At 42.8% G+C, this 13,595-nt stretch overlaps 1 protein-coding gene across 1 annotated transcript in view; it reads left to right on the top strand.

Moving 5' to 3' along the window:
• st6gal2b (ST6 beta-galactosamide alpha-2,6-sialyltranferase 2b) overlaps positions 1-13,595 on the top strand; it is a 43,086-nt gene that overhangs the window by 8,820 nt on the left and 20,671 nt on the right. The window contains exon 2 of the mRNA XM_084425775.1: positions 11,320-12,063. Within this exon, the coding sequence (XP_084281901.1) occupies positions 11,343-12,063 (721 nt within the window). The 5' untranslated portion in view covers positions 11,320-11,342. The remainder of the gene's footprint in view (positions 1-11,319; positions 12,064-13,595) is intronic.

Genomic DNA, 13,595 nt, shown 5'->3' with positions numbered 1-13,595 from the left:
ATGTTGCATATTCCTCAAAAGTTCTTGTGATGATATCACTAGTTGACAACATAGTACTATTTTCGGAAATCATAGGCTATATTGCGCAGGTGCACGTGATGCAACGCTGTCAGAGCCGACAGACTCGTGTGTCAGACTCATTTCAGTGCAAAATAATTAGGTCAAAAACGATTTAATATACTGCAAATAGCCTACTAGTTTTTTATGTTTATTTATAATTCATTTAGGCGGACAACAAGTCTACCAAGTACTGCGCACAGTGCGCAGCTAATTAATTTAAAGGAGAACTCCGGTCAATTTTAACATTGAGCAAATTTTTTTGTACATTTGGAGTGCTGTCAGTACAGAGAACAACGCCAAAAATCGGTGTTGCCTACACCGAGTTATCCTCTTTTTAAAATTTGCACCCTGTTGACTTCAATGGGGCAAGTTTTAAACCTGCTTTTAGGCTCTTAACATCCTTGATGTGTCATTACAAGTGCACAGGTCATGTGAGTGATTCCTTCGGAGTGAACGCGGGTGAATCTGACTGCAGTAGATGTGAAAGATGTGAATAAAAATGATGTTTATTCAGCCAGCGCACATACCGTACTCGGTTACTAACGTAACCTCGGTTCTCTCTAGAGAGGGAACGAGTACTGCGTAAATCTTACGCTAGGGGAAAATCTCTTTTCCGCGAGATACTGAAGCCAAAAAATGATCCTTAATTTTGAAATAATGTAAAACGCGTTGCGGCAGCATGCAGACATAGGCGAGACAGCTCGCGCGCCTATTGGCTGCTCTGCGGCAACTGCAGCAGCCTATCGATGAGGCCCTAACGTGATGTCAGCTCCAATGAGGGCGCTTCGCGCCCACTACGTCACGTCCCGCCGAGACAGGCGTGGCCTAGGGCTATAAATACAGCTCGAGAGGCTAGCTTCACTGGTTTTTCATCGCCGGAGCGAACCAGAGCGAGTGCAGGCACGGCAAGATACGCAGTACTCGTTCCCTCTCTAGAGAGAACCGAGGTTACGTTAGTAACCGAGTACGTTCTCTTACGAGAGGTTCTCTCGTACTGCGTAAATCTTACGCTAGGGGAACACAGTGTAAAACGCCGTGCATGCTAAGATCCAGCACCAAAGACCCAAGGGCATGTGCCCGGGTTCATATAGCACATGATCATAAGGGACTCACAGAGAGTCCAGAAAAGAGAGGCTAGAATAGCATAATTTCTGTAATGATAACATCCTATAAGGAGCAATTATAGTGATGATGAATCGTACAGTCAGGGCGGCCACGGCCTGAGCTGATGAATATAGTGGGTCTTACACACTGCCCACAGAGCTGCGCGATCAGACAGCGAGCATTCGCTCGAGCAGTTTCAGTATTCTGGGCCGAACACATCGGGGCAGATAGTACCGATTTAGACCGAAAGCAGCTTAGCCTGCAAGGCGGGAACCTCTAGGTTATAAAACCTTATAAATGTAGACGGGGAGGCCCAGCCTGCCGCCATACAGATATCTTGCAAGGCAATCCCACTAGACCAAGCCCACGACGAGGCCACACCTCTCGTGGAGTGCGCTCTGACACCTAATGGGCACTGCAAGCCCTTAGAGGCGTAAGCCAGCGCAATAGCATCGACTATCCATCTGGATAGACTCTGTTTCGATACGGCAAGTCCCTTGGAACGTCCGTAGAGTGAAACAAAGAGCTGCTCCGTCTGTCTGAAAGCAGACGTGTGAGACACGTAAGCCCTTAATGCCCTAACCGGGCAAAGGAAGCTGGCGTCCTTTTCCCGTTAGAGACCGGCAGGGCAGAAAGGGAAATCACCTGAGCCCTAAAGCCCTGACTTCCTGCTCAGCTACTGTTCGGACGCTCTTGCTTACTGCTCCGCGCTTTGCTCTATCGCTTTTACATTTTATCTCCTATTTTTTCTATATTTGATTTCCTTTATTTTATTTCCTTTTATCACCTAATTTTAACTTCAGCAAATCAGCACAGTGCTCATACGACAAAGTTTGGATTACTACAAAAACTGAGAATTCTTTTACCCGACCAGCTTACATACAGGGAAAGGAAAACACAACTGCCTACAAGGATAAGAGAAAATGCCTCTTCTGGAATCTACTTGCTGCACTAACTGCCACAGACTTTTACAAAGGATTGCAGTTCTAGAAACAAAGTTACTTACGGGACCACCAAACCAGACGGAGCACACAACAGAGCTTCGTCATGGACACCCTCAGCATACCGGTGAGTCCCATGAAACTAGTACTCCTCGACAGGTAGAGAAACAAGCCGATCGACTTACTAATCGATGGCACAAACAGGGAGCTAAACCCAAAGGCACTCGAGACATCAGATTGTCACGAGCATCACATATTACCGCAGTAGCATCCTCTACCCCAGATACAGCTCTGACAAGGATTGCAAACACTGGCCTCCTACCACCGCCTATACATCTTGAGAACAGATTTGAAGTACTAATGAATGTAAATGAGGAATCCACAAATGTGATGAATGTGATCGAACTCAGACTGAATAGGCCAGTAGCTAACACTGATGCTAACTGGCGCTCAAGGTCGAGCAGACAGCGGCACTCAGCTCAGAGCGCAGCCGAGCCCAGGACTCTGATAGTGGGAGACTCCATAATCAGAAACATTAGCAACAGGGATACAACTACGTGCTGCCTTCCACAAGCAACAACTTCTGATATAAACAGGGAACTTCAGAACATTCTGATGAAACATAAGACTGCAAATCGACTCATCATACATGTGGGGAAGAATGATATTCATAAAGAGCAGTCAGAACTCCTTAAGAAGGATTTCAATGAACTTTTTGAAACACTTAAAAGACTGAAAGTTCAAACATTCATCAGTGGACCACTACCAGCAAGAGGAACAAACAGGTTTTCACGGTTGCTTGGGCTTAATACATGGCTGCAAAAAACCTGCAATATAAAAGCAGTGAACTTCATTGACAATTTCAATCTTTTCTGGAGTCAACGACAACTGTTTCATCGGGACGGCCATCACCCAAACAAACTTGGTTCAAGAGTGTTAAAGGACAATATCTACTTCTCCCTAAATCATCCTTCTGCGGTTTGTGCCAATCCACTCAATCTGAATGGCACACACACACCTGGACACAGTATGAATGACCACGGGACTTCACTTCAGCAGCAAAATGGACATGATAACACCACTCCGCCACAACAACCTCTGCTCACGGACACAATCTCAGCTGAGCCCTGCACACAGAGCTCACCACAGACAGCCATATCAGAACTGCTTGAAGATTCAGCACCCAAGGACGACTTCCTGGAAAACAGCCAGGGAAGCCAGGACAGCATATTACAGCCTCCTATAACACCAGAGCAACAGCCCCTTTCACCAGACACTTTCTCCCTCTCCCCTGCAACGCCACTACTGTGCTTCTCACAGAAAATGGAAGAACTGGTGCATGCTGGAACCAGACTATCCCACTCTTTTGCTGCAAGCCCCCAGATACCAACTAAAAAAAGACAGGCACCACTACCACCAAAGCCTGCGGGCCCAGCTCGCCCTCCCCCTCCTCCTGTGAGAGCTCTTCGGCCTCTGCCACAACGCCAGGGCCCACACCCTCCTCCTTCTGCTCGAGGTGAACCAAAAACAACTGATACCAGCTCTCAGTGATATGTGTCGGGTCCCCGTTTTGATAACAGTAACTTTCTCAAATGTTTACAAAACAAGCGGGAACCCAGTGTGCCTGTATCTTTCTCTATTGCTGTTCTATTACATGATAGAAAGTCTAAGGCCTTCAATAGCCGTACAGCAAACCCAACTAATCTGGTGCCTATTACACGTCAAACTAATATTGCTGTGGGGAAAAGTAAGTCTGTTAAGTTAGCTCTTTTAAACATCCGCTCACTTAAAAATAAATCACTTCTAGTCAACGACTTAATAACCACAAACAACCTGGATTTTATGCTTCTAAATGAAACCTGGCTAGAAGACAGCTGCAGTGCAACAATCCTCAATGAAGCAGCCCCTCCTAACTTTACTTTTATGAGTGTCTGCAGAGCTGTTAAGAGAGGTGGGGGTCTAGCTGCTCTTTTTAAAGATATCTATCAATGTAAGCAAATATCATTTGGGAATTACTTGTCTTTCGAATATCTGGGTATTGTGTTAAAAGGTGCTCCACGCATTTTACTTTTCATTATTTACAGGCCTCCAAAATACTCTCCAGCCTTTGCTGAGGACTTTACAGAACTGTTATCAACAATTACCTCAGAGTTTGACTGTTTTGCCATTGCTGGAGATTTTAACATCCATATAGATAATGGAGAAAACTATATGGCAAAAGAAATCAAAACTGTTTTAAAAACTTTTGATCTGACTCAGCATGTACATGGACCCACACACAATCGTGGACACACTTTAGATTTACTTATCAGTAAGGGTCTAAACATTTCATCGATTGTTATTAAGGATGTAGCACTGTCTGATCATTTCTGTATTTTCTTTGATATATTGATCTCTCCTGCCACTGAAGCTAGATCTGTGTCTGTCAAGAAGAGATGCTTAAATGAGAACACTAGTGTCCTATTTATGAAGGCTATATCCTTAACACCAAGCATTTCTGCAGACTCTGTTGATTTTCTCCTTGATTCTTTTAACTCAAAAGTTAAAGGTGTAATTGATGATATTGCTCCTGTTAAAGTCAGGAAGAAGAGTGGCAGACAAAAGGCACCTTGGAGAAACTCAACAGCAGTGCAAAATATGAAAAGACAATGCAGAAAAGCAGAGCGCATGTGGCGGAAGACAAAACTTGTAGTCCATTATAACATCTACAAAGACAGCCTTCATGCTTTCAATATGGAACTAGGCAAAGCTAGACAGACTTTCTTCTCAAATATTATAAACAGCAATTTAAACAACACACGCACTCTTTTTGCTACTGTAGAGAGACTGACAAACCCCCCAAGCCAGATTCCTAGTGAAATGCTCTCAGACAGCAAGTGCAGTGAGTTTGCTTCTTTCTTCTCTGAGAAAATCAATAATATCAGAAAGGTGATCAGCACATCCTTGACTTGCGCTGGGGTCAGACAGATCAAACCACCTGAGAAAGTAGTTACTATGTCTGACTTCAAAGAAATTGATGGCAAAATTTTGGAAGAAACCGTACAGCACCTTAAAACATCAACCTGCGCTCTTGACACACTTCCCACATCGTTTTTCAAAAGTGTGTTAAACAGTTTAGAAGCAGATCTTCTAGAAGTGGTAAATGCTTCACTTCTCTCTGGGAGTTTTCCAAACTCCCTAAAAACTGCAGTTGTCAAGCCCCTCCTGAAAAAGAGCAATCTGGATAAGACCATTATTAAGCAACTATAGACCGATCTCAAATCTTCCTTTCATAGGTAAGATCATTGAAAAAGTTGTCTTCAATCAGCTTAACAAATTCTTATGCTCGAATGGATACTTTGACAATTTTCAATCTGGTTTCCGACCGCACCACAGCACAGAGACAGCGCTCATAAAGATAATAAACGATATTCGCTTAAATACTGACTCAGGCAAATTATCAGTGCTGGTACTACTCGACCTCAGTGCTGCATTTGACACTGTCGATCACAACATACTTCTGGACAGGCTGGAAAACTGGGTGGGGCTTTCTGGGATAGTCCTAAAATGGTTCAGGTCATACTTAGATGGGAGAGGTTATTATGTGAGTATAGGAGACCATAAGTCTGAGTGGACATCCATGACATGCGGAGTCCCTCAAGGCTCAATTCTTGCACCACTCTTGTTCAACCTGTATATGCTCCCAATGAGCCAAATAATGAGAAAGAACCAAATTGCTTACCACAGCTATGCAGACGACACACAGCTCTACTTAGCCCTATCGCCTAATGATTACAGCCCCATTGACTCCCTGTGCCAATGCATTGATGAAGTTAACAGTTGGATGTGTCAAAACTTTCTTCAGTTAAACAAAGACAAAACTGAAGTCATTGCGTTTGGAAACAAAGATGAAGTTCTCAAGGTGAACGCATACCTTCACTCTAGGGGTCAAACAACTAAACATCAAGTCAGGAATCTTGGTGTGACACTAGAGTCAGACCTTAGTTTCAGTAGTCATGTCAAAGCAATAACTAAATCAGCATACTATCATCTGAAAAATATAGCAAGAATAAGATGCTTTGTTTCCAGACAAGACTTAGAGAAACTTGTTCATGCTTTCATCACCAGCAGGGTGGATTATTGTAATGGACTCCTCACTGGACTTCCCAAAAAGACCATAAGACAGTTGCAGCTCATACAGAACGCTGCCGCCAGGATTCTGAGCAGAACCAGAAAATATGAACATATCACACCAGTCCTCAGGTCTTTACACTGGCTCCCAGTTAAATTTAGGATTGATTTTAAAGTATTATTACTGGTATATAAATCATTCAATGGCCTAGGACCTCAATACATTGCAGATATGCTCACTGAATATAAACCCAACAGATCACTCAGATCATTAGGATCATATCAGCTTGAAATACCAAGGGTTCACTCTAAGCATGGCGAGTCCGCTTTTAGCTATTATGCCAGCCGCAGCTGGAACCAGCTTCCAGAGGAGATCAGATGTGCTCCTACTGTAGTCACATTCAAATCCAGACTCAAAACACATCTGTTTAACTATGCATTTACTGAATGAGCACTGTGCCAATGTTCGTCCGACTGTTTGTACTGTATTTTATTTTGTATTCTTCTAAACTGTTTTAATTATTCTTGTTTCTTTTTATTATTTTAATTTCTTCTATGTAAAGCACTTTGAATTGCCATTGTGTATGAAATGTGCTATATAAATAAACTTGCCTTGCCTTGCCTTGCCTTGCCTTGCCTTGCCTAAACGGTGTGTTGAGGGATTTAGGAACGTACCCGTGCCTTGGTTTGAGTATGACTTTCGAGTCATTCGGCCCAAACTCCATACATGTCGCGCTCACTGAGAGCGCTTGTAAGTCCCCTATGCGCTTCACTGAAGCGAGAGCCAGAAGAAACACTGTTTTGAAAGACAAGTGTTTGATATCTATTGATTGGACAGGCTCAAATGGGGCACTTTTCATGGCCTCCAAGACCGTGGAAAGGTCCCAAATGGGAACTGAGGGAGGTCTGGGAGGATGTAACCTCCGAGGCCGAGGCTCTCTGTGGCCTGTGTGAGCAGACGCGTCAGCTCAGCTTCAATACTGGCCCTTTTTCCTGACGGCTCGCGGGCAGAAGAAGGGGCGAGATCCACAGAGCTCGACCAATCCTCACTGCCCGACGCCAGGAGAGAACAGCGATCCTCCTCAATAACAACCGCTTCCTCTTCGTCATTTCCCGCGGAAGCGGCGGCCAACGGCGGCCACTGTCCGGGGGTAAGAGACTCAGGCGAAGCAGGCGGTGAAGCTGGTGGGCGAACCGGCGAGCTTCTTTTGGTGGGAGGAGGCTCAGGGATCCGCTGAGCACGGCGCTTTTTACGGCGCGGCATAACGGCAGGCAGTGCAGTCTCGTGGAAGGTTGCCAGGCGAGTCCTCAGAGTCGCCATCGGCAGCAGCTCGCAGTGAGGGCATCCGCCGTCAGCGAGCGCGAGAGCTGCATGTCCTTCACCCAGGCAGGAAACGCAGATGATATGGCGGTCCCCGTCGCTGAGTGGGGCTCGGCACGAGCCACAGAAGGAACGAGACATCTTAAAAAAGACGCTCTGCTCTTTTAGAAATGGAGTGTGAGTCGCGGCGGCGAACACACACTAGCAGAAAAAGGATATTACGCCGGATAGCACAGCAGGGAACGGCGACTGAAGGCGGCGCGGCCAGCGACTCCAGATGCAATGGCTCGTCCTGCTGATAGGCTTCTTCAACGGCGCGGCTTCTTCTCTCAGGATCCAGCGATGCGTGAGCTCCGCTGAAGAGATGAAAAATCAGTGAAGCTAGCCTCTCGAGCTGTATTTATAGCCCTAGGCCACGCCTGTCTCGGCGGGACGTGACGTAGTGGGCGCGAAGCGCCCTCATTGGAGCTGACGTCACGTTAGGGCCTCATCGATAGGCTGCTGCAGTTGCCGCAGAGCAGCCAATAGGCGCGTGAGCTGTCTCGCCTATGTCTGCATGCTGCCGCAACGCGTTTTACATTATTTCAAAATTAAGGATAATTTTTTGGCTTCAGTATCTCGCGGAAAAGAGATTTTCCCCTAGCGTAAGATTTACGCAGTACGAGAGAACCTCTCGTAAGAGAACTGTATTTACATCCTGTTTTCGATCGAAAATTCGATTCGATCATTTTTTTTACGTAATTTTTTGTCGATTTTTAGTCGAAAATTTCAGGACTTCAGTCGACCAAGATTTTCTTTGGTTGATCACAGCCCTAGAGAGGACAGCTGCCATCCTCATAATTCATTTGATATAGCCTAATTGAGTAAACAGCTATGGAGCCAGAATTGGCTATTGTCATTTTTATGTTTTATATTTTACTGGCGGACATGCTGAGGATGTTTCAGCGCCGGATCATTTATTTTCGGCTTAGCCCTGTTTGAATATAAAACCCAATTGAATATAAAAAAGTCCAGTATTTCTCGCACTCGTCATCGGCAGCTCTCACAGTTGCCAGGCGACAAGAACAATCCTCCATAGGCTAGACCAGTCCGAGCGCTTCAGATGCGCCCTTTGAAATGGGACGCAGCTGTAGTTAGCAACAATTTATTAATATTGTGACAATAGACCTACATTTTGTTACTTTAATTTTCGGAACTGCATATTTTGTTAAGTATTCACGTACAAATGTGAAGTAACCTACTGAAGTACTTTTTTCCCCTCATATATGATTTAAACATTAAACTACACAAACGTATATAATGTAACAACCTTGAAAATATTCATAAGTAAAATGCAGTAGTAGCATAATATAAATGCAAAACTATCATAAAACTACCTCTAGTTTTACTCTTGATACTTTAAGTACATTAGAGTATGCAAGATAATTTTGCTTAACTAAGGTTTTAGTAGTTTTCCCCCAATGCAGTATTAGTAGTTATTAAAAGTACTTTTTTCAGAAATATACTCTTAAAAAAAAAAAGAAAAAAAAAAAAAACTCAGTGACATGGGAGCCGTCAATTGAGTCAGCCCTGCAAACCTGTTGGTAGACAACTTAGTGGATAGTGGAAATATCCACTCAAACACTCTGGAGACCATCCCAAATGATGTCCCACCAGCAAGAAGGCCTTACCAGGGTCTCTATTGTGGCAGCCCATCCCAGTCCAGCAGCACACCAGGGTCTCCCTGGTCAGCTCAATACAAGTCTACATCGTTTTTTTCTTATTTTATATACTGTAAATGTAAATGTTTATGTTGATTTTGATATGTTTAACGTATGTTGTTAATAGTTGGAAAAAGTACTTTAATGTAGCCCCAAATGATTTTCATTTACCAATTTGATTTAAAAAAAAAAAAAAAGGTATACAAGAATTTGTTTCATGTAGAAATGATTACTGTCATTACAAAAATAAACAATGTCCAGAACAAGTCATTCTCTTTTATTTACACATTTAAAGTTGCATACAAATAATGTACAGATTTTTTCTTTCCTTTTAAAAAATAAAAATGAAAAAAAAGTTAAACAAGAATATGTAGAAAATATATATATTTTTCAATCATTCTCTCAAGAAGAGAAAACAGACTGTCCATCCTCTCCCTACTCTCCTCGCCTCTGCCTTCGTGCTGGTGCTGCTGCTGCTGGTGCTGCTACTGGTGGTGCTGGTGCTGCTGCCCCTGGCTCCTCCTCACCATGGGCACCCACTGCTGAACTCGGCCCTGGTGTGTCCTCAGGGATTGAGGCAATGACGACAAGGGGGGTTGGTGCAATGCCTCTGTCCCAACACCTCATCCATGAGGACAAACCAGGGCCAAGTTTCAGCAGTGGGTTTCCCACTCACACCCTCACCTGTCCCAGGACACTTGCAATCCTAAGGGCAGAGCAAATGAACCATGGCTTGTTAATAACAACAGCACAATACATTTCAGCAAAGACGTGTGTATTAACTTTCTTACTTTGTATTTTTTTTTTCTCCTGAATTGCTCTAAAAAAGCAGAAAAGGATACTTAACACAGGCATGCAATCTTAAGTGCATTGTTAACACTGCAAAATATGACACATCAACACATGCATACAAAATACTTCAGAAATCATAATTTCTGGAAACTTAAATTTGGTTAAAACCTTTTAGACATAGCTTTCATGACAGCACTACAAAAACACATAAAAGTGAAACCCCATTGCCTTATCTACTGCTTTTATTATTGTTGTGGGCTTTATAGGGTGAGTGATATTTCTTATAATACACAAGTGAGATAGACTAGTGCAAATATTACAAATAGGTCGTTAAACTAATATTAGCACAAGTTTTGCCTCAAACTACCTGACAAATGAAGCCACGCAATGATGACGAAGGAGTTAAGATGAAGTTTATAAGAAACTTTAACTCTGGTTTCGCTAGCTATTTCAGTAAATGAAAACATAATACTTACATTTAAATGTGAATTTGCTGTCCTCCACCGAACTCTAGTCTCGGCCACCTTTAAAAATAAATAAAAAATGCTGTCGTCACCGGCGCGCAATGACTTATGGGGTAGATTAGGCCACTAAGGATCCATTTTTGTATCCTTCCTTTAACGGGGAAAGAAGGGTGCATTTGGTGTCGCTTTTAGCCTTCGTGGCACCGCGATGACGCAACCGGCCTTCGAATATGGCCTTCGTAGGATGCAGAACTGAATTGGGACAGCCTTCATCGCGCCGCGGTGACGCAATCGGCCTTCAAATGCGACCTTCCAAGGATGCAGCCTTTGAATTGGGACGTCCTTCGTCACGCCGCTGTGATGCAATCGGCCTTCAAATGCGGCCAATCGGCCTTCAAATACGGCCTTCGGAGGATGCAGCCTTCACATTGGGACACAGCTAATAGGTGCCTAAGCACCCTTGGTGCTTGGCCTCTAAAAATCATGTCAAGCTGTATTTGCATTATTAATCTCTTAATTGTAACATTTTTTACCAATATTCAGCCAGCTTTGTCAAATAATGTCAAATTGGATACATAAACAGCACAGTTTTGACACAACTTCTATAGTGACTGTCAGACAGTAGCGACACTTGATCACAAATAACTATGGATTTGAACATTCATATAGCTCAAAATAAAAAGTAAAATGACAGTAACAAATATATTTCCTCTGAAATTAATCATTTCTGGATTTATTAGTGTCACTTTCCCTATATGTTATCAATGATTTTTGCATATGTCCCCTCAAACTCATATTAAGCACCACCCCTTTCTGTTTCCTTCCAGGGTGAGTGTTGTGAAACGGGGTGATGATAGTCCTGGACTCTCTTTTGCCGTGCCTACGGCATTTCATAAGGCAGTCATTTCGGCTTCTCCTGCTGGTCCTGCTGGTCTGGATGCTGCTCTTCTTTGCCGTCTTTTCCTACTTCACTGACTCCCAGGTAAACCAGCTCCATAGGACGACTTCCGTCTTCAACTCTGAATCTCAACACTCAACCCATGTTCAGCGTAGTTCCCGGGCCATCATGGCGTCCCATAATGTCCCCTGGGGTATGTTTGCGGAGAGGAGGGGTACTTTCCAGCGCAAGCAAGTGTTTCAACCTCCTCGTGCTAGAGAAGAGTTTCATTTCAGGAATTTTGGCAAACGTCAGGTTGAGTTTAGGAAGAATGTGATGAAGCCCCCTGAAACTGAATTCAACACCTGGTCGGTGGTCCGTGGTCTGTGGAAGGGACAGGTGTCCTCCAAATTGCTAGGCCAACGACTACAGAAAGCCAAGAAGAACTATATTCTCTCTAATGAGCACAAAGTTTTCTATAAAGGCCAACGTAAGGCAAACAAGGGTAGGCAGGAGATACTGTGTCAGATAAAAGAGCAAGCTCAGCTCAGGACTCTGGATAGCTCTGAAGAGCCCTTCGCTCACCTAGGTTTTCAACAGCTGGTTCCTCCTCAACTGCAGCAGGCATACAGGACATGTGCCGTGGTGACTTCAGCTGGGGCAATTCTTAACTCATTACTGGGGCGTGAAATTGGTGAGTTGGGTGGGGATAATATGCATAATATATACACAACTACCAGTCAAAAGTTTGAAATTTAGATTTTAAAATGTTTTTGAAGTATTTTATGCTTACTAAGATCGCATTTGATGAAACATACAGTAAAAACAGCAATATTGTGAAATTGTATTACAATTTAAAATAACTGTTTTCTGTTCATTTTAAAATGTATTTTTTTCCTGTGATGACAATTATTTATTTTTTAGCAGACCTTACTCCAGTTCAGAAATCAATCTTGTGCTGATTTGGTGCTCAAAAAACATTTCTTCTTATTATTATTGTTGAAAACAGTTTTTTGCTGCTTAACAGGTTTGTGGAACCATGAGCCACTATCATTTTAAAGTTTAGGGTAAGTGTTTTTTCAGCAAGGATACATCAAAAGTGATAGTAAAGTCATTTATAATGTTACAAAAGATTTTTATTTTAAATAAATGCTAATCTCTTGGTCTTTCTATTCATCAAGGAATCCTGGAATAAAAATCATGGTTTTCAGAAAATATTAAGCAGCAAAAAAAGTTTCTAATACAGCTGTTGCCGTAATGCATCTCTATATGTTTGTTCCTCTTTTAGAATGTCGTTAAACAATTTTTTTGTGGATTTTTAGCTTTTGCTGATGGAGCATGGGAACAGTAATCTTTGGTTATAAATTGTATTTGCAATACATTTATGTGTTGTCTTGGATATTCATCAATAATAAAGCATACAAAATATTTTGCGCGGCTACAGAGTGCTGCAGGGATAACATATTGTTGTCGGTCAACCCGGAAATCAGCATCACCCTGGTTCCCTTGACAAAAACCCAACAGGATTTTTCCATTGGCTTTTGAATTATTGCAGAAAATAAGATCTATGACCAACAAAAGTTTGTTTCTTACACGTTCTGTTCATCAAGATAATCTTCTCGAATTAACACAACTTTTATGAATTTTGAGGCCTAACCAGAGGTAGAAAGTTAAAGGAGAACTCCGGTCAATTTTAACATTGAGCTCATTTTTTTGTACATTTGGAGTGCTGTCAATACAGAGAACAACGACAAAAATCGGTGTTGCCTACACCGAGTTATTCTATTTTTAAAATTTGCACCCTATTGACTTCAATGGGGCAAGTAGTAAGCCTGCTTTTTAGCCTCTTAACATCCTTTAAGTGTCATTACAAGTGCACAGAAAATGTGAGTGATTCCTTCCGAGTGAACACGAGTGGATCTGACTGCAGTAGATGTTAGAGATATTAATAAAAATGAAGTTAATTCAGCCAGCGCTCATACCTTTGTTTACATCCTGTTTTCGGTGGAAGGCCATAGTAATCGATTGTCGAGTTCACGCGCGTGATCATAGGTACTAAACCTATGCGCGTGAACTCGACAATCGATTACTATGGCCTTCCACCGAAAACAGGATGTAAACAAAGGTATGAGCGCTGGCTGAATTAACTTCATTTTTATTAATATCTCTAACATCTACTGCAGTCAGATCCACTCGTGTTCACTCGGAAGGAATCACTCACATTTT

This window comes from Rutilus rutilus (assembly GCF_951802725.1).
Source record: "Rutilus rutilus genome assembly, chromosome: 12".
Taxonomy (NCBI): domain Eukaryota; kingdom Metazoa; phylum Chordata; class Actinopteri; order Cypriniformes; family Leuciscidae; genus Rutilus; species Rutilus rutilus.
Note: the sequence above shows the minus strand (reverse complement) of the source record. Positions and strands in the feature narration are given on the sequence as shown.